Source organism: Paralichthys olivaceus, chromosome 21 (genome assembly GCF_024713975.1).
Source record: "Paralichthys olivaceus isolate ysfri-2021 chromosome 21, ASM2471397v2, whole genome shotgun sequence".
Taxonomy (NCBI): Eukaryota; Metazoa; Chordata; class Actinopteri; order Pleuronectiformes; family Paralichthyidae; genus Paralichthys; species Paralichthys olivaceus.
In genome coordinates, this window is record NC_091113.1 from 142501 (window position 1) to 169138 (window position 26638).

General features: G+C 43.6%; 6 protein-coding genes across 12 annotated transcripts in view; 4 read left to right on the top strand and 2 right to left on the bottom strand.

Annotated features, from left to right (window-relative positions):
- LOC138405993 (uncharacterized) overlaps positions 1–1756 on the top strand; it is a 2005-nt gene extending 249 nt beyond the window's left edge. Inside the window, exons 1-4 of one of the 2 annotated variants that reach the window (XR_011239665.1) lie at positions 1–75; positions 485–604; positions 775–828; positions 1486–1756. The exon at positions 1–75 is cut by the window's left edge and continues 249 nt beyond it. Coding sequence is in view for 1 of the 2 variants with exons in the window: in XM_069517131.1 (XP_069373232.1) it covers positions 13–75; positions 485–580; positions 775–828; positions 1486–1515 (243 nt within the window). In the remaining variant the exon portion in view is untranslated. The remainder of the gene's footprint in view (positions 76–484; positions 605–774; positions 829–1485) is intronic. The other variant, XM_069517131.1, reaches the window with a different exon arrangement.
- Positions 1757–2413: 657 nt separating this feature from the next.
- On the bottom strand, positions 2414–5187 carry rpp30 (ribonuclease P/MRP 30 subunit). 2 transcript variants are annotated; one of them, XM_020109144.2, is made up of 12 exons: positions 4984–5187; positions 4471–4526; positions 4336–4392; positions 4202–4267; positions 4013–4084; positions 3828–3917; positions 3611–3727; positions 3492–3521; positions 3370–3407; positions 3062–3141; positions 2872–2964; positions 2414–2602 (listed from the first exon to the last, which is right to left on the bottom strand). In XM_020109144.2, exons 1-12 carry the CDS (start codon positions 5054–5056, stop codon positions 2553–2555), a joined length of 822 nt encoding a protein of 273 aa, XP_019964703.1. In that variant the 5' UTR covers positions 5057–5187; the 3' UTR covers positions 2414–2552. The 2 variants fall into 2 exon arrangements, with proteins under 2 accessions (XP_019964703.1, XP_069373231.1); XM_069517130.1 differs by lacking the exon at positions 4202–4267.
- A 443-nt stretch (positions 5188–5630) lies between these two features.
- nudt13 (nudix (nucleoside diphosphate linked moiety X)-type motif 13) lies at positions 5631–9086 on the bottom strand. Of its 4 annotated transcripts, none has more exons than XM_069517125.1 (10): positions 8797–8931; positions 8500–8537; positions 8138–8288; positions 7921–8063; positions 7453–7560; positions 7271–7377; positions 6990–7115; positions 6717–6828; positions 6446–6600; positions 5631–6331 (listed from the first exon to the last, which is right to left on the bottom strand). In XM_069517125.1, exons 3-10 carry the CDS (start codon positions 8218–8220, stop codon positions 6113–6115), a joined length of 1053 nt encoding a protein of 350 aa, XP_069373226.1. In that variant the 5' UTR covers positions 8221–8288; positions 8500–8537; positions 8797–8931; the 3' UTR covers positions 5631–6112. The 4 variants fall into 4 exon arrangements, with proteins under 4 accessions (XP_069373226.1, XP_069373228.1, XP_069373227.1 ...); XM_069517127.1 differs by lacking the exon at positions 8500–8537 and adding an exon at positions 8383–8426 and having other exon boundaries at positions 8181–8288; positions 8797–8837; XM_069517126.1 differs by lacking the exon at positions 8500–8537 and having other exon boundaries at positions 8181–8288; positions 8797–9086.
- Positions 9087–9396: 310 nt separating this feature from the next.
- LOC109647503 (zinc finger protein 226) lies at positions 9397–13810 on the top strand. 2 transcript variants are annotated; one of them, XM_069517124.1, is made up of 5 exons: positions 9397–10024; positions 10256–10403; positions 10501–10559; positions 10631–10739; positions 10882–13810. In XM_069517124.1, exons 2-5 carry the CDS (start codon positions 10274–10276, stop codon positions 11892–11894), a joined length of 1311 nt encoding a protein of 436 aa, XP_069373225.1. In that variant the 5' UTR covers positions 9397–10024; positions 10256–10273; the 3' UTR covers positions 11895–13810. The 2 variants fall into 2 exon arrangements, with proteins under 2 accessions (XP_069373225.1, XP_019968873.2); XM_020113314.2 differs by having other exon boundaries at positions 9655–9971.
- A 404-nt stretch (positions 13811–14214) lies between these two features.
- noc3l (NOC3-like DNA replication regulator) lies at positions 14215–21605 on the top strand. Its single transcript, XM_069517123.1, has 21 exons — positions 14215–14396; positions 15106–15310; positions 15407–15530; positions 15627–15781; positions 15858–15923; positions 16010–16140; positions 16257–16418; positions 16487–16580; positions 16684–16859; positions 16972–17100; positions 17186–17317; positions 17445–17525; positions 17923–18023; positions 18100–18172; positions 18269–18332; positions 18418–18489; positions 18871–19052; positions 19206–19334; positions 19415–19512; positions 20982–21066; positions 21139–21605. Exons 1-21 carry the CDS (start codon positions 14388–14390, stop codon positions 21262–21264), a joined length of 2394 nt encoding a protein of 797 aa, XP_069373224.1. The 5' UTR covers positions 14215–14387; the 3' UTR covers positions 21265–21605.
- A 290-nt stretch (positions 21606–21895) lies between these two features.
- ch25h (cholesterol 25-hydroxylase) lies at positions 21896–23200 on the top strand. The gene is given in 3 exon segments (XM_020111748.2): positions 21896–22394; positions 22510–22556; positions 22558–23200. Coding segments are annotated over 3 exon segments (747 nt in total). The 5' UTR covers positions 21896–21965; the 3' UTR covers positions 22829–23200.
- Positions 23201–26638: the final 3438 nt, after the last annotated feature.

A 26638-nucleotide genomic window follows, 5' to 3' on the forward strand; every position in this document is an offset into this window, starting at 1 on the left:
TTAGCTGCTAACATGCAGTGTGCTAACCTGCTGAGGAAGAGGAGTGTGGAGCAGCAGCCGTGGAGCTGCAGAGCGGTGAGAGGATGAAGATGATGTTAGTGATGAAGAAGAGAGACAGATAATGTTGATGATGATTTTAATATTTATTAAGATTGAAACAAATCATTGAGGATGATAAAATATATGATGTTAGTGAGGAGGATGAAGAAGATGTTTATATTGAAGATGATTATATCGATGAAGATGTTTATACTGATGATGAAGATGATCATAATGATGATGAAGATGATCATATTGATGATGAAGATGATCATATTGATGATGAAGATGTTTATATTGAAGATGATTATATCGATGAAGATGTTTATACTGATGATGAAGATGATCATAATGATGATGAAGATGATCATATTGATGATGAAGATGTTTATACTGATGATGAAGATGATCATATTGATGATGAAGATGATCATATTGGTTTCAGAAGCGGGTGTGTTTGGAGACAGTGTTCCAATCGTCAGAATGTCCAATGGAAACGAATCGTGGGTTTATTGGAGCCAATCAGCAAGAAGAGCAGAAGGTCAGCGGAAGTCGTCATGAAGACGTGTGTACATTAATGTTTATTTATTTACCCAACAATACCCATGAGCCTTCACTCTTCATCATGTTCATGATTTTATTGACACGTTTCATTCAAACTATCAGGAACTGAAAGCTGTTATGTGATATCACACATCTTTTCATGGAGCTGTTACTGTGTGTGTGTGTGTACAGGTTGCCGTGGTGCGACCTCTGCTCTGCTGTCCCAGATGTCTCGGAGGAGAACCAGTAAGTTCTGTGTGTGTGAGAGAGAGAGAAAGAGATATCAGGCCTGAAGCAGGTTTATCGTCTGACCTTTGACTTTCAGTTTGTCTGCAGCTGTCAACAGGGTGTGTTCGATTCATGATTAGACTCAGACCTCCAGGCTAACTTTTTCATTGAAGTGCACCCAAAGGTTTTCACTGCTCCTTTTGGCACCACAATAATAAAACTATTTTACCTTTTTATATATATATATATATATTTCTTAACATGGGCTATCACCACTGATTTCTCAAATCAAATCAATTCCAATTCACAAGGTTTTTGATTCAATATGGATTCAGTGCAGGATATTTCATTGTACAAACCCAAGTGCTTGGAAATGGAAGAGATTCTCAGAGAACTACAGCTGTAAACTGAACGAAGACGCCTCTCACTTGGTGTATGTGTCTCACTGTCAGTGGGGGCGGGGCCTATATGTGCGAGTGTAAACTCCGCAGAGGAGATGAGGACGCTTGTCGATCAGTTTAATGTTTCACCGGAGCTCTGAGGTTTTACAATGTCACCAGGCCCCGCCCAGACACTAAGCCTCGGCTGCAGTCAGTCAAAATTAAGCTCTGTGATTGGATTTATGTATGTGAAAGGCATCCTGGGAATTCAAGTTAACTTGTGCTTTTATCTCAGGGTCACATCAACCACATCATGGGACACTGATCGTCAACACTCCCACAGGAGGGGCCCCGAGTCCAGACGCCCAATTCTGATTCAGTTTCTCTGACTCTGATGATGTTGTTGTGTGCACGCCCACTTATAGGACCAATCAGGAGTTTCTTTATCATGTAGATGTTTTCCAGGAGAATCTGACATCAGAGAAATTCCCTCTGAACCTTGGATGTCCATGTGTTCTTGAATGCACCATAAGGTGGCATTTGGAGAAGCTGCCGTCCAATCACATGCTTCTCCTCATTCCTGACATCTGATTCAGACACAGCAACATCATCGGCAGTGATTCGTCCGTCGCTCAGTGAACTCATCACTTTAATAAATGCGTGTTTTTCTGTTAATAACTAATCAATAATCAATCACAGTAAAGGGCTGTTAAAATGCCACCGCCACTCTGATCACGACTTCTCATCGCTGTAAAACTTCAGATAAACTTTATTGATCCTGAACGATCATGTGACTCGTGTTCAAACTGAGGCTTTTAACGTCCTCACTCAACACTCCACATGATCACTGTCAGCCAATTAACGACTGTCACTTCCTGTTTGTACGTTTATATGAAGCAGAGTTCTATTTTTTAATCCAGTTTGTTTTTGACGTGACTGAAACAATGTAAAACTATTTCCCTCTTTGGTTCTGACCAATCAGAGGGCAGCATTTGCACCGCAGCCTGAGATACAATAAAAATATGACTAAAAAAACTTCTGAGGCGTTTTCTATGATGGAGGAATTGAACCCTGCACTTTGTCTAACAGCAACATCAATAATCAACCATTTAACTCTGTGATGAACAGAAACTGGAGGAAACTTAAAAACAAAGTTCTGTTCTCTGAGATCAACTTAACAAATTATTTGAATATTTGATTTAAATCACTTCATTAAAGACACATTTTAATTCATTTAGTTTTTTATTGAGATATTTTCACATAAAATGTCCCATTTAATAACAAAAACCAGAGTCTGGAGAAGAATAAAACGTCGGCTGCGTCACCCAATGAACCTGAAGAACTCAGTAAGCCCCGCCCTCCTCAGCTGTCAGTCGGAGCATTTTTGTGTTTCTTGGCAGCAGGAGCGTCACCTGTTGAGGTACAAACACAGAACATGAGAACTCTGCAGTCACATGTTCCTCACATTACAGGTAACTACACAGTTATGTTCATCAGGAACATTAATAACTAATGTTCACACAACGTTCCACAGCATAAGGAACATTAACAGGAACTATATCTGTCAGTGTGGAGAACGTCTCTGTCGGAGTGAATAGTTTCTGTTGATCAATGATCAATATTAAATAATAATAATAATACTGATTCCCTCCAAAAGTTTGTGGCTCCTCAAAGAACTTACATTGTTCAGACTGTGGTGGAGCCTCCTGCTGGTCACAGGATTCACTGCAGCTCTTCATCGTGTAGATGATCCCACTGGCCGTCTTCCTGGTTTCTGAACACAGTACAGATAATAAATACAAGTAATAGTAGTAATAATACTCTATAGAAATAGCAATAGTAGTGTGTGGTACTATTAAGAGTAATCTAACCTGCGTGTAGTAGAACTGATCGACAAGTGGAGGAAATAGCTTCTTTCGAATCTTTGTCTGACAAACCGAACAACAAACCTCTGACCAACAACTTCAGGAACACAACGTCTCACACAGTAACAGAACGTCACAGTAACACAACGTCTTGCAAAGTAGCACAACGTCTTGCACAGTAACACAACGTCTTGCAACAGTAACACAACGTCTTGCAACAGTAACATGTCTCACCCAGTAACAGAACGTCACAGTAACAGAACGTCTTGCAAAGTAACACACATACACACAAACACAGTGAAGCAGCAGGATACAGGTTGGTGACATCATAAGGACCTCTGAGTTCCAGAGCCTGAAACACACACATCAGTTTAGATCTATCACTCATCAACATGATGAGTCAATAATCAAAACTGATCACTGATTGATCACTGACCTTCTCAGCTGCACTGGACAGGATCACGTTCTGAAAAACAAACTTTCATCAGTCAACGTCAATCTGTGCCGTCAGAGTGATGTCACTGTGATGACATCACAGCTACGACTAGGACGTACCCTCCCCTTGCAGCTCTCCATCAGACTGACTGCGTTAGCGATGGTGTAACGCCTCATCGTCGAGTCTCTGATGGCCGCAGAGTACGAGACCTCGAACGCAACACCTCTGTCTACAGCCTGGACACGGACACACGGACACACACAGTGAATGCAGCTGTTGTAAAATAAATCACTGCCCATCCTCATTAATAATAATCAATGATGATGATGACCTCACCCCGCTCACTGGTGCCCTCTTGAAGAAGAAGGGAAGTTTCTCTGTGACTAAAATGCAGATGATGTCGACGTCATACAACAAACACGCCGCCTGAACACAAACGCATCCTTATCAACATGCGCTGCATTCAATGACATCATGTGAAAACTTTATGTGAACAGGATGCAGTTGTTAATGATGCTCACATGGAAGAGTTTCTCTGTGGTCGGCTGGACGGCCAACAGGTCAAAGCTCCGATACTCTGCAGCGTTCGGCCTCTGAACACACACACACAGATTAAACATTTACAATAAACTGCAGCTTAATCAACCCTATGCTTTTATCCCGAAGGTCTGAGCTTTTATATTGGTGATCCTGTGAACATGAACACTCACAAAGTGACTGGAGTCTGACATCACAACTGTAAGTCTGTTCAGCACTCTGATTGGACGAGAGCGGCCCTACCAGAAACACACGTTAACACACTGACAACTCATTTCAATCACCATCAGCATCATCCTCACTCTACCTGTACGATGGGCAGCTGATCGATCAGCTCATTGATCGGCTTCGGCGTGGGGATTTCCTGCAAGCAGAAAACAGATGTGTTTTATCCTGCGTGTGACTGAGTTCCTGAACGCTGCACAGAAGGTGACACACTCACCTGTTTCTTCTTGGAAGGTTCAAACACATAGTTGATGGCAACAGTGGAGAAACCAACTGAAAGAACAAGACATCACACTGATCGATCATCAATCGATCACTAACAGATCAGACCTGATAGTATTGATCAGGTTATTTATATATTATATATCCTCTGTGACCCCATGTTGATGATTTCAAAAGCACTGATTTAATTAATATAAAGTCATTTGAGAGAACAGCAGACTGATCACAGATATAATAATTATATCAAAAATAAACTGTAGTTAACATGTACACTTTAACTAGTACAAGATAACTAAAGGTTAACTAATAAAAGTTAACTACAGGTAAACTAACGACTGGTGAGTTTAGACTCTGAAACGGAAACGTTAATATGACGTTTTTTTAAACGGAGTCTGGTGTAAAGGGTCCACAGGCCTGGAGCTCAGAGCGGGAGTTCGCTGACTGCTCTCCCCGCTGCCTGGTGGTGGTCCCCGGGTACAGAGGCCGGTGGAGGCCGGTGCAGACTCACGCTGAGCCGCGGACTCGATCAAGCTCCGGACGCAGCAGCTGGAGCTCAGGTTCAGATCCATGAAAACCGCCATGATGCTGCACGTGCTCAGCCGAAAGGTCTGCTGGGTGCTGTAGTCCCGTCTGCTCTGACGTCACATTCCCACGGGACCGAATGTAACGTTTAAGGATCAGAATAAAGTCAGACATTTCAAATCGCAATGTTTCTGTTTTATGTGATTTTACTTTGGATTCAAATACTAACTACATATTAATACATAATAATGTTACTTTTTTAAGATTCTTGTTAATATGTTTTTACTCCACTACATTCACTTTAAAGCACCATTAAAGTGATAGATAATAATAATCCAGTAATATATAAACAAATGAGTACTTTTACTTGACTATTCTTGATTTAAGTACTTTATTACTTTTATTGCAGCAAGATTGTGAGTGCAGGACTTTTACTCTGATAGTTTATTACTTAGTGGTTTTATTGTGAATTCTCCATGTCAGTTGTTTGTCCCAGGTTTTTATGGAGATGCGATTGATAGAACCTTTAAAAACCGGTGGAATCATTTCTTTCAACTTTTCATTTCAAATGATCTGTGATTTAAACTTGATCAAAATATTCACATATGATCCAAATAAATGAAGCAGAGGAACTTTTTAAATGATCAGTTTAAAAATCTTCAGTGCTTTTTGTGTTTTATTCAAAGTCATCAGATTATATAACAGACAGGTATATGTTGTTTTATTAACATTAACATCAACTAAATTTACATGAATATTCATTTTAATGATCTTTAAAATCCTCATGTTTTCAAGTTGCCTTTGTCGCCATGTTTACAGTCATCATAACCTCTGACTGTCGTGTTGATCTTCATCATGTCTTTGTATTTACTGCATTATGTTACATGTTAGCATGCTAACTCATTAGCCTCCGTAGCTTCTAGACATCAACAGTATCGTTAACATTGGTGTCCATACTGCCTGCCTAGCAGCAGTGTTCTCTCAAACATATGCTAATTAGCTCCATCTAGAGGCACCATTAATTTGGCTCAATCATACAGTGAGCTTTGGAATTATACTTCCCATGATGCTCGGCAGTATGTGTTCCTTTTTTGGCTCTGAAATCTCTCTGAGTTTCAGGACTCATCAGAGCCTCTGAAACATGACGTCACTCTCCTCTCTCGCTGTTGTTCCATCCATTCCGTGATGAGGCGGTGGGCGATGGCGTGTTTCGGGGGGAGCCAGGTGACGGGAGGGTCACCTCTTCTGGGTGGAGACTTCAACTGGAGGGCCAAGGTGATTTCCTCCAGACTGAACCAGCGAGCGTCCTCCAGCTCCGTGTAGTCGACATCCAGCTGCACAGAAAACAGCACTTGCTCAAACAGCTGCTGCTGAGGTGTGCTTCAGGGCTCGACCCTAGTGCCACCTCTGTTTGTAATCAAACTTTTCACAGGTGTCTTTCAGCTCACCTGAGTGTGGGTGGGGCTTACAGAGGCATGGCAGCCCAGCATAAAGGAGCTGTGAGGGAAAGGCCAGTGCTGCGAGGAGCTGTAGGAAATGCTGTCAACTTCTAAACCCACTTCCTCCGCCACCTCCCTGCACAAAGCCTCTTCCACAGACTCACCTGGACCAGACACACACAGGTGGGTTAGACCCGGTGAACAGACAGGGAACATGTGGACAGACAGGGAACAGGTGGACAGAAAGGAAACAGGGGGGTGTGTGACAACTGAGACTGACCCATGTCACAGAAACCAGCCAGAGCACTGTACATCCCCCGTGGGAAGGACGACTGTCGCCCTAACAAACACCGTTTCCCATCAGACACAAGGACAATCACCACTGGAGACATCTGCAGGGAGACCAGAGAGACAAGGTGAGACCAGGAACTAGTCAGAACAGAACATCTATACATGCCACCAACAACAAAATTACAACCTGGTTCAGATCCAGTTCTGATCCAGTTTAGGTTGAGTTTGGATTTTTTTTAAATTAGGTTCAGATTTGGTTTACCGTTGGATAGTGGACAGTCCCACTGCTCCTGCAGAATCTCTGACTTCCTGCCTGATTTCGTTGGGTCGCCTGACCTGTAGCGCTGCAGAACCTGTTGGTTTGATGCCAGTGCAACAGAGCCTGACCCTGCAAGACCATGATCAGGACAAAAATCAATTGTCCACACTGGACACTGCATACAGGTCAAATCTTTGTCTGAGCTGAGCTTTTAAAAAGGAGTATTTCAAAACAAAAGCATGAATCAAATGACAGATACGAAGACTTTTGTTGTAGTTCCTGACCTTGGCCACTAGAGGCACCTCTGAACCGGTCAGCAGAAAGAATGATTTCCGAAGCTCCACAAAGTTCCCCTCACACTCTTCTTCTACTGCTGCCTGATCCAATTCTCCTACAGAACCGAACACAGCAGAACATCAGACCAGAACCGGCAGTCAGACGGAGGTCTAGATTCATGGGTTCTTACCAACGTCCAAACAGAACTGAGCCTGGTTCTGTTCAGAACAGCCGATCAGAACTGACTCCTGCAGCAGAAATCTGTCATAACCAAGTCGCTCCAGAATCAACTGCACATCTGGAATGTAAAACATCACCTGTGTTAGAACATCAAGCATATTTGTGCCTCAGGTTATGGTTCTACACATGATGTTCAGTGGTTCTACACCTGATGTTCTCATTGTCTTTCTTATTTACCCAAATTATATTCCCATCTATTAGCTTCTGTTCTTGAGGTTCTCCACCTGAAGTTCTGTTTTTCTGAGGTTCTATACCAGATGTTCTGTTTTGTGGTTCCCTAACTGAGGTTCCCTGTTTCTGTGGTTTTCTATCTGTTGTTCTGGTGTTCTCTACCTGGGATTGAGGTTTCCACCTGTAGGTCTGTTTTTCTGAGGTTCTCTAAATTAGGTTCTCTAAATGAGGCTTTGAGGTTCTCTACCTGAGCTGTTGAATGTTGCCGGTCTGAAGGTTCCTCTCACGGTACGTTGCAGGAGAGGAGACAGACGGTGGAACAAGAAAATGCAACTGTTCTCCAGCGCTTTAGCACACAATGAATCATCCTCCTTCAGCCTGTTCAAATACCTGAGAAGACGATCAATCAATTAACCAATCCATCAATCAATCAGCTAATCAGTTAGACGTGTATGTTTCTCAACCTCATCCTGGAGACATATCTTGAGCAGCTGCGGCTCGGCGGACCTTTTGAGGTAGAGAGGAGGATCCTCAGAGGTTTCAACATGGCTGCCACTCTGAACTAGTCTGGACCAGGCTGATCTGGACTAGAAGGGTTTGAACCACTTCTGCTTCCTGCAGACAAGTCAGAGGGAACAGTCATCAGCTTTTTACAGAAACAGCAACTAGCTTAGCATAAAGACTGGCGGAGGGGGGGTGTTAGCCTTACTTAGCATGAAGACCAGACAGTTATTGTCTTTAACTATAGACCCTCTACACAGCAGCCATGTTGACATGAAATCACAAGTAAACACAGGTGTTATTACACATGAATGTTATTACTTACTTGTTTACTGTTTATTACTATGTCATGTCAAATGGCTGCTGTGAAAAAGATCAATACATGATTAATACTTCATTGATTCATGTTGATGTAAGAGTGAATGACGTGTTCTGACCTTGTACATAAACACATTAATTCACATGTTAGTGTTTATATCATAAACACAGAATAATGACATGTGTCTGTATGAAACAGTCATGAAGGAAACATGTCTGATGTGATCAAAGTCACAGAACAAAGATGATGAGGAAGACGGAACTCAGAGTCACAGTGAATCATTTCAAAATAAAGCGTGTTTACCTGCAGCTCTTCTTCTTCTTCTTCAGCTGCTGCTTCTTCTTCTTCTGCTGCTGCTGCTGCTGCTTCTTCAGCTTCTTCTTCTTCTTCTTCTTCTTCTTCTTCTTCAGCTTCTTCTTCTTCGTGTGCCTGTTAGAGAGTCGGCCGCCTGCAGGAATACAGGCAAGGAAATAAATAAAATTAGTTTTTATTTCATTTTAAACAAAAACACGTGGATGAATTTACTTAAATAAACGTATGAAACCAAAACTCCACGCTGAACAATAATCACAAATTATACTAATGCTAACCCTGCTCCCTGTTTCATGTCGGACCGGAAGAGTGAAGGACCTTTTCCTGTTCCGGTCAGCGCTGTTTGTAGTGAGTTGATCTTAAACTCGTTTTTTCTCCTCAACCTTCGTTTTGTTCGTTTTGATGAAGTAAAGAGACGAAGCTGGTGCTGGAGCGCGTTAGCTGCGGTTTGCCGGTGTTAGCTGCGGTTATCTGGCGTTAGCTGCGGTTTGCCGGTGTTAGCTGCGGTTTGCCGGTGTTAGCTGCGGTTATCTGGCGTTAGCTGCGGTTATCTGGCGTTAGCTGCGGTTAGCTGGTGTTAGCTGCGGTTAGCTGGTGTTAGCTGCGGTTATCTGGCGTTAGCTGCGGTTATCTGGCGTTAGCTGCGGTTTGCCGGTGTTAGCTGCGGTTTGCCGGTGTTAGCTGCGGTTATCTGGCGTTAGCTGCGGTTATCTGGCGTTAGCTGCGGTTTGCCGGTGTTAGCTGCGGTTTGCCGGTGTTAGCTGCGGTTATCTGGCGTTAGCTGCGGTTATCTGGCGTTAGCTGCGGTTATCTGGCGTTAGCTGCGGTTTGCCGGTGTTAGCTGCGGTTTGCCGGTGTTAGCTGCGGTTATCCGGTGTTAGCTGCGGTTATCCGGTGTTAGCTGCGGTTAGCCGGTGCTAGTTGGTGCCAGCTGTGGTTAGCTGGTGTTAGCCAGGTTGAGCTGGGGTTAGCTGGTGTTTGCTGGCAGGATGAGTTCCTCCGTGGCCTTGCACACTCAGCTGGCCACCATCATGGAGTCTCTGGTTCACGCTGCGGTGGCGGAGCTCAAGAAGCTGGTGGAGAACAGCTCGATCTTCCTGGAGGTCCGGACGGAAGAGGAGCTGCCTCTGCCAGCCAAAGTGCCATCAGAGAGCTGGGAGAAGACGGTGAGGAGACGGGCAGCTGTGGAGCTGGACCCCGGAACCAGAGCAAGACCCTGGTTGTGCAGATTTATTTTAACTCTCTTTATGAGTAAATTCAGTGAAAAAGAGTTAAAACAGCCAGGACATCTGTAACATCTGGTTCAGTAATAAAACACAACATCATATTTGAACTTTTGTTGATAATAATCATTTATAATTTGGTGTAATCAGACAAAAGAGAGAACTACTTCACATTAACGCTGCAGTCAGAACATGTGGAGGTGAGTCTGACCTCTGACCTGTGTCAGGTGCTGTTTGCCTCCATCATGGAGACCCTCGGGAACGAAGCTCTGGGGAAAATTATGAACATCGTGGATGAAGCCGAGCTGGAGTCAGGACGGAGTGGAAATAGGCCTCAGACCAGCGTCCTCAACATCCTCAACAACACATGCGTCGGTATGTAAAGTATCCACGTCCCTGCTGATTACACACCAATTCGGAAATCCATGGTGATCATATCATGCTAACTTGATGTTTTCAATGTCTATCACAGAGCTGGAACACTCGTACGGTATGCGATTGCAAAGCTGCAACATGGACAGGTTGTCACAGGTAAGACCACTGCCCACTCACCTGTTCATCGTGGTGCATTCACTGGCCTGACTGATGTGTGTATGTTATAGACGTCGCTGTTGACCAAACCAGAGAAGGAAACAGTGGAGGTTCCGTTTGTGCCAGCGGTGACAGTCAAAGACGAACATGGAAACATCGACCTAGGAGCCATCGCTGAGAGTGAGCACCTGATCAAAATCAGTCAATATTTGATCAAACCCAGTGACCGTTACATGTTCCTGGTCAGATCAATTGATCAATATCAATCCCTGCTCAGACCTCAGGTTGTGTGGCTCATGATGATGATGGTTTTTCCTTCCAGGAGCTCATGATGAAGCTCAGCCTCTTCTTATTGACCTGCAGGAGGAAATTTCTGCTTCACCTGAGTTTGTTCTTCAGAGCGTCACCTGGAAGTACTTCATATGCACGCTGTGCTGCAAATCCTTCACGTCTCAGAGCAACCTTAAGTCTCACCAGCGCATCCACACGGGGGAGAAGCGGTTCTCCTGCAGCATCTGCTGCAGAGCCTTCCGTCAAAGGCAGAGCATGCAGAGCCACATGCGCATGCACACGGGTGAGCGGCCGTACAAGTGTCCCGAGTGCGGGAAGTGTTTCACCAAACAGGCACAGCTGAAGACGCACTCCATCGTCCACACCGGGGAGAAGCCGCACAGTTGCGACGTGTGTGGCCGCCGCTTTAGCCTGCAGCAGAACCTGTACCGACACAAGCTCACGCACACCGGCAAGAAGCTCTTCGTCTGCAATGTGTGCGGAAAAGGTTTCACCCGTTCCGTCACGCTTAAGACTCATGAGCTCATCCACTCAGGACAGAAACCCTTCAAATGTGAGGAGTGTCCCAAGACCTTTCGCCACGCCGTCAACCTCAAGAACCACCAAAGGATACACAGTGGCGTGCGGCCCTTCAACTGCGACCTCTGTGGGAAGAGCTTCCGGCAGTCAGTGAACCTGAAGATCCACCGCAGAATCCACACCGGCGAGCGCCCGTTTAGTTGCCGGGAGTGCGGCAAGACGTTCAGCCAGCAGAGCAGCCTGATCTCACATGGCCGCACGCACTCAGCCGAGAAGCCGTTCGCCTGCAGCTCGTGCGACAAGAAGTTTAACAACGCCAACAGCCTGAAGCTGCACCAGCGTGTCCACACGGGGGAGAAGCCGTACACCTGCGACATCTGCGGCAAGACCTTCAGTCAGGGAAGTCATCTGAGGACGCACAAGAGACACGTCCACGCTGGTGGCAAACAGTTCATCTGCGACAAGTGCGGGAAGAGATACTCGGACCAACGCAACCTGAAGTTGCACAAGTGCAGCTACGCATGAACAAGAAGTTTATCAAGGTTCTGGACATTCAGGGATTAAAACTCAGTTAGAATTTTATTGAACTTTCAACAAACGTGAATGTTTTTTAACGTTGAAAAATATTTTTTCAATGGTGAGGGAGGTAAAGTTTTAACCAATCAGAGGTCATATGTGTTGGTGTGGGCGTGGCTTTGAAAAGGTGTAAGTGATTCATTTTAAAAACTACATTACCCATGAGCCTCTGAGTGATTCTCACAGCAGTGCACAATCTGTGATGTTTGATATTTAGAAGTGAGAGAGGACAGAAATTATATGCGCTGTGACTATGACTAGACTAGAACAACATGAAGGGATCAGAGGAACTGCACTAGACTGGTTTCTCAGAGAATCACTGTCTGAACAGAGTCACCTTGGTGTGAGTTTGTCCTCCAGCTCCACTGTGAGGAACCTTGGAGTTATGTTTGACCAGGACATTTGACCAACACATAGAACAAGTCTCTAGGACAGCTTTCTTCCACCTGCGCAATATTAACAAAATTAGAAACATCCTGTCTCAGAAGGATGCTGAAAACTAGTCCACGCATTTGTTACCTCTAGATTAGATTACTGTAATTCCTTTTTATCAGGATGCCCCAGGAAATCTGTAAAAAGTCTCCAGTTGGTCCAAAATGCTGCAGCACGAGTGCTGACAGGAACTAGAAGGAGAGATCATATTACTCCTGTCTTGGCTTCTCTACATTGGCTCCCTGTAAAATCCAGAATAGATTTCAAAATCCTGCTCCTCACATTTAAAACCTTAACAATCAAGCCCCTTCATATGTCAAAGACCTACTAACACCATATTATCCAAATAGATCACAGGTTCTCTTGTGGTTCTAGAGTCTAAGAGGAGAACAGGAGGTAGAACCTTCAGCTACCAGGCTCCTCTCCTGTGGAACCAGCTCCCACTCTGGGTTCTAGAGTCAGACACCATCTCTACATTTAAAGTTAAAGTTAAAACGTTCCTTTTTGATAAAGTCTATAGTTCTGGATCAGGTCCTGAACCATCCCTTAGTTATGCTGCTATAGGTCTAAACTGCTGGGGGAACTCCCATCATCCACTGAGCACCTCTCCACTTCTCTCTGTCTCTCTGCCCCCCCCACATTCACTCATTTATTTATTTTAATACATGTCAATGACTATTTCACTTTGTACTCCCATAGTCTCTCTCTCTTTTTCTCTCTCATCTCAGATATCTCCGACCCCGGAACCTCAGGACAACAACTTTTACTATTACTAATTACAATATCTCAGTAATTCATGATGATATCAAATGTGTCTGTTATCAATAATAATTAATCGTCTTTACACTGTTTACATTTTAACTAGTCAGATCTGATACCTGAAGGTGCTCAAGTGTCCCCAGTCTTTCTCGCCCCCCCTCTCCCCTACTTCCCCCTCCCCACTATCCCTCTCTCTTCCCTCCCCTCTTTTCCACCCATCTCTCATCTCCTTCCCCCACTTTCTTTGCTCACCCCAACCGGTCAAGGCAGATGACCGCCCACATTGAGCCTGGTTCTGCTCAAGGTTTCTCCCTGTTAAGGAGGGAGTTTTTCCTCCACAGTCACCAAAGTGCTTGCTCATCTTGGGAACTGTTGGGTTTCTCTATATTTTGATTTTAAGGTCCTGACATTCTATGTAAAGAGCCTTGAGATAATGTATATTATGATTTGGCGCTATACAAATACAATTCTGTGATTGGTTGAAACCATGTATACAAATTATTTTGCTCAATGCGTCTGTAAATATTCGCATTGTAGGATTTTATAGTATTTTAGAATTTTGTAAAAATGTATAAAATGTCAAAGTTCTTTTGCAACTTGTCTGTTCTTAGAGGAACAGTGTCTAATTTAGAGTCAAAATATTTTGCAACAGAATAAATTTGATAATCACATCACGTTTGCACTCCTGTTTGTCTATTTGTTTGTGTGTCAGCAGGATGAACAGAATTTCAGTAAACCTGGTGGAAGATGTTTCATGGCCCAGAGTAGAAAGTTATTTTCATCTCTTTAACATTGTGAGATTGAATGTTTTTCAGTTTTCTCAGAATAATTCATGATGAAAACTTTCAGACTGATGTTCACAAGTCTTGGTGATTTGGTTCAGATTGATTGAATTTAATAATCATTCAAATGAAAAATTAACCAGTTAAAATAATAGTTGGTCTTGGTGGAGGAATGAGCTCAAGAAATGTTCTAGTTTTTTAATGAGTCTAACACAAAGTGAAGTTTGGTACAATGTTTCTGTGATTCCTTCCTCCTGCCACTGGGGGCGCTGCTGTCTCCACGGCGCAGGGCCTTTGTTGATTGTTTCCGGGTCGTCGCTGCGGATCCGGTTCTCACATCAACACACGTGAAGCAGCAAACTGGAGTTTTTCCTCAGAAAGTCTCCGGTGATTGTTCTCAGCGTGACCGAGGAGAAGTAACCGAAACCCGGGGAGAAGAAGAGCACTGAGGCGGGAAGCTGCTGACGTCATGGGTCCGGTGAGTTCACGCCGACGGAAGAAGAAATTAGATCCGTTAAATTAACAATTAGATATTGTCTAATTTATCTATCATCTATTTATTTATCCATCTATCTATCTTTCGGCCTATCTATCTATCTATCTATCTATCCATCCATCCTATCTATGATAGATAGATAGATAGATAGATAGACTGATAGACTGATAGATAGATAGATAGATAGATAGATAGATAGATAGACTGATAGATAGATAGATAGACTGATAGATAGATAGATAGATAGATAGACTGATAGATAGACAGACAGACTGATAGATAGATAGACTGATAGATAGATAGATAGATAGACTGATAGATAGATAGATAGATAGATAGACTGATAGATAGATAGATAGATAGACAGACAGACAGACAGACAGATAGATAGATAGATATATCAAATCAAATTTTATTTGTATCGCCCAAATTCACAAAACACATTTTGCCTCAGCTTTACAATCTGTACAGGGACACCCTCTGTCCTTAGACCCTCGATTCGAGTGAGGAAAAACTTGCCCACAAAAAAACCCTTTTAACAGGAAAAGAAGGTTGAAGAAACCTCAGGGAGACACAGAGTAGGGATCCCAACAAAGAGCTTTATTTTGACAGAATTAATCTGAACTCTTTTATCTGCTCATTTTGAATTCATGTATTTTATTCTAACTCTTGCTTCCCTCCTCTCCCGCAGCCTCGGTCGAAGAAGCGTCGTCCGACGTTCCGCCGCCTGTTGAAGACGAGCGGTGTGAAGCTGGAGAACAAACTGAAGAACCGTCAGCTGAAGCAGCAGAACGTCGCCAAAAAACAACGTAAAGAGCAGAAGAGGCTGAGACAGGCAGTGAAGGATGCTGCCATCCGGACACCCCGCCCACTGGAGACGTACAGGAAGAGACCGGGTGAGAGAATGATGTGTTGCTCTCTGATTGGTTCAGAGTTGAGTTTTATTTCCAGGGGGCCCAGGTGTCTGATGGTCTGCTTCGTGTCTCATACAGAGGAAGAGGAGGATGAGGAGTTTCTGGAGACTCTGCCCACAGACATGATGGAGGACGACGACCTGCAGCGGATGACCGCCATGGCTCGACAGGCATCCTTCATCACCAGAGACCTGTCATCATGGTAACAACACAAACATACACAGAGTTGTGAATAAAGTTGATGAATAAAAAAAATGGTGGCTGAGCTGTGTTTGTTTCTTGTGGCGGTGCGTCCCAGTGGGCCGGTGCACAGTGGGAAGAAGCGGAGCTCGGAGGTCGTTCACAGCTATGAAAAGGTTCCCAGGAAGATGGTGAGGACGGAGGAGAAGGAGGTCATCCACCTGCTGCCAATCAAAGACAAGACAGGAGTCATTCCCCAGACTGTAGAGAGAGGTACGACTATTGATCAGTGATGGATCAGCGATTGATCAGTGATGGTTAAAAAATCACTTGTATTTTGTTTTTGAAGTCATCAAACATCAGAAGGGAGAAGAGGAGGAGGAAGCAGCTGACGAACGAGAGGAGCCAGAGAACGGTATGAGTGAAAACAAGCAAAGATTAAAACACATGAAGTCACAGCCTGTTGGTCCTGATGCGCTTGTAATGCATCCTCTTGTCCAGAGGGGGAGCCAGAGAGTGTTGTAGAACTGACAGCGGAGCAGAGGGAGCGACTCAGAGTTCAGATAATAAACCAGAAGAAGCTGCTCATCGCAAACCTGGCGTCAGCCGTCATCTCTGACCCGTTCAGTAACGTGAGTTTGGATCCAGATCAGAACCTGCTGGATTTACAGAGACACTCAGAGTAATGTGTGTGTATGTGTCTGTCTGTATGTATGTGTGTGTCTGTGTGTTGTGTGTGTTTTTTTAGATCAAGAGGCTGAAGGAGCTGCGGGGGATGCTGATGGAGCCTGACCCCTGCGTGGCGGTGACAGTCAGGAAGCTGGTAATGGTTTCTCTCATGGAAATCTTTAAAGACATCGCCCCCACCTACAGGATCCGCCCCCTGACCGCCGCCGAGAAGGGCGTTAAGGTACATGTGTGTTTGTGTGTTTGTATGTTTGTGTGATGTGATGATGATGATGATGTTTGTGTCTCCAGGTGAAGAAGGAGACTCAGCGTCTCAGAGAGTTTGAGGAAGGTTTAGTGAGTCAATACAAGTTTTACCTGGAGGACCTGGAACAGACCATCAAAGGTACACAACAACTACACAACACAACACAACCTCAACTACACACTGGTAAAAAACACAACACACTGCCACAGACACTCACTGCCTGTGTGTGTTTTGCTGTCAGACTGGAAGCAGAAGAAGAAGAAGCGTTCACAGGTTGTGAGTCTTCAGTCGTACCAGAGTCTCGCTCACGTGTCGGTTCGTTGTCTGTGTGAGCTGCTGCTTGCTCTGCCGCACTTCAACTTCCACAATAATATCGTCGTCGTCCTCGTGCCGCTGATGAACGATCCCGCCAAGCAGGTGAGGCCCCGCCCACTGCGCCATACTGTCACGAAATGGTGATGTGTTCAGGTGACTCTGTGTTTACTGGTGTCAGACATGTGATGTGTTCAGGTGTCTCTGTGTTTTACAGGTGTCAGACATGTGTTGTGATGCGTTCAGGAAACTCTTCCAGGAGGACAAACTGGGCGGGGCATCATTGGCAGCAGTCAGAGTAGTCTCTGGACTTGTAAAGAGTCTAAACTACAACATCAGACCTGAAGTAACGAATCAACTGCACTCAAACATCACGTCCACTGTGTTGGTACAGCTGACTCACACACACTGACGTGTTGACCCCACCCCAGGTGCTGCGGACACTGCTCAGTCTGAGGATTCAGGAGGTCCAGCTGAAGAAGGACGTGGAGGAGACGGCGCCACAAAAGAAATTCATGAACAATAAAGAGAAGAAGAAGAATCTGTCCAGGATGAAGAGGAAGGTTTGTTTATAAACTGTTAATTAATATTAATCATAAGTTTATAAATGTATAATTACACATAAACAACATCTTTGTTAATGTTCCACTTGTTCACTGTGTGTGTGTGTGTGTGTGCGCGTGTGCGCAGTGGAAGAAGGCTGAGGAGAAGCTGGAGAAGGAGTTGTTGGAGGTTGAGGCGTCAGAGAGCAAAGAGAACAAGATAAAGTTGGTGAGTAGAAAGCTGAGAATCCGCCCTCATATCTCTGCAGTCGGTTGCTTAGTAACAGAAAATCCTCTGAAGGAGGAACAGTGATGGTGAAAAATCAGAGCAGGGATTTTTTCTCTGAGCGACAACGAGGTGTAATTGTTACACTGAAGCCCAGGTCATGCTTCTGCTACACAAGAAGCTTACACATGGCGCCAGACTAAAACACAACCCCAGAGTTTTCAAACTAAAACAAGATCAGTTTACACAAGTCTCTGATTTATAGGCTGGTGTTTCCATAGTGATGATGGGTGTCTGTGTGGACAGAGTCTGACTTAAAATTTCAATATAAAAACTTTATTGTAAGAGAAACAACAGGCCTCCTCCTCTAACTTCTCTACCTCTTGCTCTTCCTCCTCAGCACACAGAGACTCTGAACATCGTCTTCCTCATCTACTTCAGGATTTTGAAGAAAGCTCAGAGGTCTGTTCTACTTCCTGCTGTTCTGGAGGGACTGGCCAAGTATGACACCCACCCACGCACACACATTCACACAGTGTACTGCAGTAGCACTGACTCTGATGTCACTTCCTGTCAGTTTTGCTCACCTGATCAACCTGGAGTTCTTTGACGACTTGCTCAGCGTGCTGCAGAACCTCATCCAATCAGGAGTGAGTATTCACTTTGACACTGCCCCTCTGATCAGCTGTTAGTCCAGTGTCATAAACCGATTGATCAATTAATGATTGATGATGTCATCTCTGCAGGATCGGACGAATCGGGAGAGTCTTCACTGCATCCAGACCGTCTTCACCATCCTGTCAGGACAAGGTCAGACGTTTATTTTGAAAAGGACAGCTGGACTTCCTGTGTCAGGAGGTCAAAGGTCACTGACTCTGCCATGTGTTTGTATCAGGTGACGTCCTGAACATCGACCCTCTCACCTTCTACTCTCAGCTCTACAAGATGCTGCCACGGCTGCACGCAGGTCAGTTCATAGCTACCGCCACAGGGGGCAGTGTTTCTGCTGGTAACAGTTCATTGAGACCTATCAATGCTTCCAAAAATCTGTGCAGTGCGACTGAACGTATTTTGGTTGCACCAGTGGGACTAACTACACTAAGCTGGTGTTTGTGTATTGTGTCGCTTCTTTCATGTCCTCGGGTGGAGTTTAAACTTACACACAGGCCCCACCCCACTCATTCACACATGCAGAGATAAAAGAGAACGTTAATGTCCAATTCATTTCAGAAGAGTGGCAACAAAAAGTGTGAAAATAGAGTTCCATTCCGGACCAACGCTGATCACAAGTTATTAGAACCTGAACAGAACTGAAGTTTGAAACATGAAACCGTTCTGTCTGACCCAGGGGCACCTAATGATGACATCATCATCCTGCTGCGGTGTCTGGACACTATGTTGATTCGCCGTAGGAAGCAGGTCACCCTGCAGAGGGCAATGGCATTCATCAAAAGACTGAGCACACTCAGTCTGCACGTACTGCCCAACGCCAGTGTGGGGATGCTCGCTGCCAACAGAGCCACCATGCACGTGAGTGTGTGTGTGCGAGAGAGAGAGACATAGACCATTGTTCATCAAATTAATAAATGGAGAACTTTACTGTCTGAACACATTGTGATTTATTAACTGTGTGTGTGTGTGTGTGTGTGTGTGTGTGTGTGTGTGTGTGTGTGTGTGTGTCAGTCTTTTCCTAAGTGTGACTTCCTGTTAGATAACGAGGTTCAGGGCAGCGGATTTTTCCTTCCAGAACTCGATGAACCTGAACATTGCAATGCACAAAACACAGCACTGTGGGAGCTACACACACTGCAGGTACACAAACACACACACACACTGCAGGTACACAAAGCATATACACATATATCATTGTGTGTGCGTGTGTTCGTTCACAGAGACATTTCCATCCGGTTGTGCGACAGTTTGCAGCTCACCTCAGTCACGGAGCTCCCAGTGAAGGATCGGCGGCGCTCGGCATGGAGCTGAGCCGCAGGTATGATCAGCTGATGTCACCAGGTCCCTGAACCATGAAGCAGGATTTCTGGTTATCACTTAACTTCAGGGTTAATTCAGAGTTTTCAGTTTTACGAAGCTCAATCCCTTGTTATCAGGTAAATCACCATGGTAACATGCTGAACAGCTGACCTGCTCCAGGTTAAGATGGAGATAAAAGATCAAACAGTATTAAAGCTCCACCCACTGACCACTCCCTTTCTTTGAACCATGACATCATGTTGTTATCGTGGAGCTGCTGTGGATTGTTCCAGTCTCTGAGGAGGACCAGGGTCTTCAGAGACCCACAAGATCCTTTGAGATCCTCTGAGGAGTTTCTGAAAGATCTAGATTCTCCTCAGAGGATGAACCTTTGTCAGCTGCTGGAGCTCCAACAGAACCAACCTGACCCGTAGGAGCAAAGTACTCACAGTACCACAGACTGTCTACATGTACTTCACTTACTGATACTGATGTACTGGGAGTGTTAGCGGAGGAGAACCACACATACTTTAGTACTTTGACTTGAACACTCACCAAAGTGACTCTCCACTGTTGTGTGGTGCACACTGTCCTTAAAGGGACAGATCAGCGAAGTTCAAACGTCTGTATGGTTCAGTTGATCTCTAACTCAGTCAGTACGTCTCAGTCTCTCTGTCTCCAGATGCTCTGACTCGTCCTGTCCCCAAAACAACAAATACACTCAGTCAGGTCCTGAAAATATGTCCATGTGTTTTTATTGAATAGTGACGTCAGAGGTTTCCACCACAGTGTGTCCTCAGAGACAGTGTCTGTCCTCAAAGTCAGTGTGTGTGTCCTCAGAGTCAGTGTCTGTCCTCAAAGTCAGTGTGTGTGTCCTCAGAGTCAGTGCAGGCAGTGTGTGTCCTCAGAGTCAGTGTCTGTCCTCAAAGACAGTGTGTGTGTGTGTCCTCAGAGTCAGTGCAGGCAGTGTGTGTCCTCAGTCAGTGTGTGTCCTCAAAGTCAGTGTGTGTCAAACTAAAGCTCATTATAGAAACCACATCATGGGATTCTAACGTTTCTCAAAAGGCGTCTTCACTTCAGTTCCACTCGTCTTGTAAGTAAACAGAAGATTCAGATCTTGTGGCCCCGAGTTATTTATCTGGTTCACGCACATTATTATATCGTGGTCACGTAATACAGTATATACCAAATGCTACCAGGGGGCGCTGTAACTTACACATGGACACAATCCAGAAGTTTCACCAGCAGCTGGAACTGTTTCTTTTATTCTGATTTTTATTATACAACAGTTTGATCCTCGTCACAATCACAGTCAGGCTAAGTGTGACCACTCAGCCTGACTGTGATTGTGACCTCTTGAGCGAGGAGCGTTTGTTTTGATGCTGTGAACCTCCCTGTTCACACACACCGGTATCATGAAGCGTTTAAAAGCACTGTAATGCTCCTTTAAATATGAAATTCATGTGTATGTGTTGACTGTCTGTCCAGGTCTCCGGTGGAGCTGTTTAGTGATTACAGCGTCAAAGACATGACCTTTAATCCCCCGGTAGCTCTGCCCCGCACCAAGAAGAAGGTAGAGAAATCAAACTCACCTTTAAACTGCTGTTCACATCCAAACATCTACTAATTAAGTTTCATTCATCAGGATCGATTCACAGATGGAGCCACACTGCTGGACCCCGAGCTGCAGAGACGAGTCAACAGTGTCCTGAACATTACTGAGGAGACGCTGCTGGACTTTAATGCAACACATACACCGAGCCAACACTGACACTACACACACACACACACACACACACACACACACACACACACACACACACACACACACACACACACAGACACAGCAGGACATTGATTTCCTTTAAACAAATAAACGGTGAGTTCAGAGACACACATTCTCTGAGCTGCAGGACTGAGACATGTTTCCTGATCCAGAACAAAAAACAGAGTAAACCTGATGAGGAACTTTCAGTATTTCTGGAACTACACATCCCACGATGCTTTGTAAGAGAAATGTGAGAAACACCTCAGGTGACAATGTAAACTAGTTTGTTTTCTGTTGAAATGAAAAGTTTCATTTATACAATAAAAGTTTTCCATCAAAGAAAAGTGAAGTTTTGTTTTGGTCTGTGTGGTCATGTGTTTCTGTAGCTTCAGCTTCCTGTTTGTTGGACAGGAAGTGGAGACGTGCTGAATATATAATAGTATGTGAATGTGTGTATATATTAATAATAGATATGATGTCCCAGCTGCTGTGACGTTTATAGACCACCAGATGTCACTGTGCTGCTGCGTTTGAAGTTTACAATAATCTGAGTTTCTGTGACGTGTAAAGTAATTTCCTGTCGGAGCAGGAAGAGTCTATATAAGGTAGTGGGGGCGTGGCCAGGATCTCAGTCTAAGGGGGCGGGACTGAGCTGATATAAAGACGGCCGGTGGGCGTGTCTAGCTCAGACTGAACCAGGTGTGATGATGACGCTGCTGCAGCCGCTCTGGTCCGTCCTCTTGGGACACGCCTCCGTCCTGCGCTCACCTGTCTTCCCTGTCGTCTTCTCTCTGTCTGTCTACCTGTCCTTCTGTCTTCCCTTCGTGCTGCTCGACCTGCTGTCCTCCAGGTGGGCCCTGGTGCGCAGGTACAAGCTGCAGCCGGAGAGCTCCGTCAGCTGGGCCTCAGTGCGGAGCTACTTGATGCTCACGCTCTGTAACCACCTACTTTTCATTCTGCCGCTCACCGTGCTGTACTCTTACCTGCGGCCCCTCCCACTGCCCGAGGAGGCCCCGCCCCTCCCCCGGCTGCTCGCTCAGGTGTTCGTTTGTCTCCTGCTCTTCGACTTCCAGAGCTTCACCTGGCACCTGCTGCACCACAGGGTCGCCTGGTTGTACCACAACTTCCACAGGGTGCGTACCTGTCCACCTGCACTATCCACTTTTTATCCATTGATGTTTCATTCCTGATAGATAAGAATGAAAATGTAATAAATCAATAATGAATCTGTTTCTTCACTGTCTCCAGGTGCACCACACCTCCAGCTCCACCTCTGCGCTCACCACACAGTTCTCCGGAGACTCTCAGTCTCGGCGTCTTCGCCGCCGCCACTCCGGCGCTGCTGGGCTGCCACCCGCTCACCGAGCTGATGTTCTTCCTGGTCAACATGTGGCTGTCGGTGGAGGACCACTGCGGCTACGACCTGCCCTGGGCCACGCACCGCCTGGTACCACTGGGGCTGTACGGCGGCGCCCGCCACCACCACCTCCATCACCTCAAGTCCAAGTGCAACTACGCTCCCTACTTCACACACTGGGATCTTCTGGCAGGGACTCTGATGAACTGATGATGAAGATAAACTGATGATGATGATGAAGATGAACTGATGAAGACGTTGGTCAACGTCTTGACCTGAAGTTTCTGGAGATGTTTTATTTTATTTATCTTTATTTTCATTCATCAGTTTTTTACAAACAGAATCTGATGTTGTTTTTGTGAATTATTCTAAAATAATTATTATGTGGAGTAAATAAGTTCATATTGAACAAATGTATTAAATGTTATTATTTTTATAAATATATTTATTAATTACAATATTTATTGTTTTTTTCACGAACGGGGGTTGAAATTTGATTTTAAAGTCAAGACGTGAGAAAAGTTTTCATTTGAAATAAAAACGTTTATTGTCATGTGATCAAAATAAACTTTAACAACAAAATCAACCTTGAATCATTTTGTCCTAAACATCACTTAGAAAAATTTGCAAGTTTCCAACGTAACAAATCAATCACACCATGACTGATGAAACGTCAGCAGATGATAAATACGTGATTTATTCTGATTTATCAAAAGATAAAAAAACGATAAAATCTCCTCAGTAAAACTTTTAAACTCTAAAATGTCGACAAGATGAAAGTTTGATTAAAAATAAATGAATGTTCATCAACACATTCCAAATGAGAAAATTATTAATTTACATATAAAGTTTTGTATATTAATGTCATGATGGAGTAAAATCTGAGTTTGACCTGTGACCTCTGTTCATCTGCAGCGTCACACAGGGATTGAAGTTGGAGTTTGAAGTAACAGATTACATTTACTCCAGTACTCGAGTACAGAAACTTTCAGAGTGAAGTATTCTACCTGTAATCCACTCCATGTATCTGATTACTTTAGTTATTTAGTTACAGACCACAGGGAATATTGATCATGTAAGTAAATTGAAAATGTAAAATATTATTTTATTGAAAGACTCAAGATGAAAATGTTTCAGGGCGTGAACTCTGAATGAAGAAACATTCTCCCATCAGCCACTGCTGCATGATGACTCATCAAATATTGACTCAACACGTTCAGGAAGCTTCAGATAAGAATAAAAAAAATGGAAAATATCCTGAGGGAGAAATTCCATTCCTCCAACAAACCACCTCCTCAAGACGAGCGATAAGGACGTCATGGAAAAATCGTATCAAAAGCTCAAGTCCAGGATGATGATGATGATGATGATGATGATGAAGGTTCTTCCAGCTCCTTGTAATATTGAATGTTTCATTACATTTTAGAATCCAAAATAAAATATCTATCAGGAAACGACTTTAACGCTGAGATGACCTTTGACCTTTGACCCAGAGGAACGGACAGGAGCTTTAATGTTAAATGATGTTTTTTACAACATAATAAAACATCAATCATCAGAATCCAATACATCATGTATGCTGTAGTGAATGATTGTGTGTAATAAGTGTACTCAGTTAGTGTGTTTGTACACACGTGTGTGGAAAGTTTACCGTGTTCACTGATGTGACGCCACACAGGAAATGACTGGTGATCAAGTTCAACATCCCAATGTGAGTCAGTGTGTGTGTGTGTGTGTGTGTGGACTCACACCACTCACACCGTGATGACATCACTTTAAAAAGTTACCTCTTTGTCACAATTTGATGAAATCAGGAAACGTTTGTGAAAAGATGTTTGAGAGACAGTTTTAAAGAATCTAAAAACTCTGGAGACGTTTGAAACTTCTGCGTTCTGTTCAGACACGTTCTGTTCAGACACGTCTACAAAGAGAAAACATTTTTTAAAGGCAGAACATTCCTGAAAAAATCTATCTATCTATCTATCTATCTATCTATCTATCTATCTATCTATTTTATATATATATACATCCATCCATCTATCTTTATGTTTCATGATTTTGATTTAGATTTTGTGTTTTTCGAAAAAAATTAATTGTTTTAATTTGGAATCGAAATATTTTAGATTTTGATCAAATTGAAGTTGAATCAGTTCAATCAGCGCCACCTGCAGGTCACTTAGTGTTACTGCAGCAATATTGCACTGACACCAGACATCCAGCAGGGGGTGCTGCAGGATAACACAGCAGGTACAGAGAAGGTGGAACTGTTCATTTACTATTGTTCATTCAATGGGATTTATTAAATGAAATCTTATTCATTGAATCAATTAAAGATCACTACGTTTTAATATTAGCTAAAAACAAAAAAAAAATTAAAACATATTTCTCAGCAACATGTTACGATACTAAAAATATGCACATATGACGTCATCATTAAAAACAAACATGACTTGGTATAAAATGTATTAAATGACATTTTGATGATTGATTAATTCAGTTTTCATGTTTCCAGGTTCTCACGTGATCATTTATTGATTATTTTTCTAATAGTTCATTTGATAATTTTGAGATTTAATCTTTTACTAAATGATTTTTTTCCCAAAACCAAAAAGTGAGACACTGATTCATCAATAATCAAGAATGAAAATAATCAGTAGCAAACAGTCAGACGATATTTGATCATCATTTAATATGATAAATATTTGAATTCACTGAAGTAACAGGACACTTCAAACATTCCATTAACCATGAGGACCGGTCCTCACAACGACATAAGGACAGGAACAAACACACACATTCCTGGGCTGGTTGGGCGGCGGCTGCTTTGTTGATGTTGTTCAACCAATCAGAGGTCGAGTCTGAGTCTGAGGAGCCGAGGGTTTCCATGTTCGGTCAAAGTCCAGAGAGGATGGAGAAGACCGCTCTACCCCCTGAGCCACAGCCCACACTGTGTGTGTGTGTTACTGTGTGTGTGTTACTATATGTGTGTGTTACTATATCAGTGTGTGTGTGTGTGTGTGTGTTACCATATCAGTGTGTGTGTGTGTGTGTGTGTGTTACTATATCTGTGTGTGTGTGTGTTACTATATCTGTGTTTGTGTGTGTGTGTGTTACTATATCTGTGTGTGTGTGTGTGTGTTACTATATCTGTGTGTGTGTGTGTGTGTTACTATATCTGTGTGTGTGTGTGTGTGTTACTATATCTGTGTGTGTGTGTGTGTGTTACTATATCTGTGTGTGTTACTATATCTGTGTGTGTGTGTGTGTTACTATATCTGTGTGTGTGTGTGTGTTACTATATCTGTGTGTGTGTGTTACTATATCTGTGTGTGTGTGTGTGTGTGTTACTATATCTGTGTGTGTGTGTGTGTTACTATATCTGTGTGTGTGTGTGTTACTATATCTGTGTGTGTGTGTGTGTTACTATATCTGTGTGTGCGTGTGTTAATATATCTGTGTGTGTGTGTGTTACTATATGTGTGTGTGTGTTACTATATCTGTGTGTGTGTGTGTTACTATATGTGTGTGTGTGTGTTACTAAATGTGTGTGTTACTATATATGTTTGTTACTATATGTGTGTGTGTTACTATATATGTGTGTTACTATATGCGTGTGCTACTGTTTGTGTGTGTGTGTTGCTATATGTGTGTGTTACTATATGTGTGTGTGTGTGTTACTATATGCGTGTGTTACTATATGTGTGTGTGTGTTACTATATGTGTGTGTGTGTGTTACTATATATGTGTATGTGTGTGTGTGTGTGTGTGTGTGTGTGTTATTATATGTGTGTGTGTGGGTGTGTTATTATATGTGTGTGTGTGTGTTACTATGTATGTGTGTGTGTGTGTGTGTGTTACTATATATGTGTGTGTGTGTGAGTGAGTGTGTTAGTGTGTGAGTGAATGAGTGTGTGAGTGTGTGTGTGTGTGTGTGTGTGTGTGTGTGTGTGTTACTATATATGTGTGTGTGTGTGTGTGTGTTACTATATATGTGTGTGTGTGTGTGTGTGTTACTATATA

Bases quoted from the DNA above. Each gene is read 5' to 3' on its own strand.
- rpp30 (XM_020109144.2), bottom strand. From the start codon at position 5,056: ATGGCGGTTTTCATGGATCTGAACCTGAGCTCCAGCTGCTGCGTCCGG. The intron at 4,268-4,335 runs GTAGAGTGAGGA...TGTTTCTGGTAG, and splicing joins ATCAGCTGCCCATCGTACAG to GGCCGCTCTCGTCCAATCAG. The intron at 2,965-3,061 runs GTTAGATTACTC...TACTGTGTTCAG, and splicing joins ATCAGTTCTACTACACGCAG to AAACCAGGAAGACGGCCAGT.
- nudt13 (XM_020109141.2), bottom strand. From the start codon at position 8,220: ATGTTGAAACCTCTGAGGATCCTCCTCTCTACCTCAAAAGGTCCGCCG. The intron at 8,064-8,137 runs GTTGAGAAACAT...TCGTCTTCTCAG, and splicing joins AGATATGTCTCCAGGATGAG to GTATTTGAACAGGCTGAAGG. The intron at 7,116-7,270 runs GTCAGGAACTAC...ATGGTCTTGCAG, and splicing joins AGGTGCCTCTAGTGGCCAAG to GGTCAGGCTCTGTTGCACTG.
- LOC109647503 (XM_020113314.2), top strand. From the start codon at position 9,795: ATGAGTTCCTCCGTGGCCTTGCACACTCAGCTGGCCACCATCATGGAG. The intron at 10,404-10,500 runs GTATGTAAAGTA...TGTCTATCACAG, and splicing joins CCTCAACAACACATGCGTCG to AGCTGGAACACTCGTACGGT. The intron at 10,740-10,881 runs GTGAGCACCTGA...TTTTCCTTCCAG, and splicing joins CCTAGGAGCCATCGCTGAGA to GAGCTCATGATGAAGCTCAG.
- noc3l (XM_069517123.1), top strand. The intron at 15,782-15,857 runs GTACGACTATTG...TTGTTTTTGAAG, and splicing joins TCCCCAGACTGTAGAGAGAG to TCATCAAACATCAGAAGGGA. The intron at 19,335-19,414 runs GTACACAAACAC...GTTCGTTCACAG, and splicing joins GGGAGCTACACACACTGCAG to AGACATTTCCATCCGGTTGT.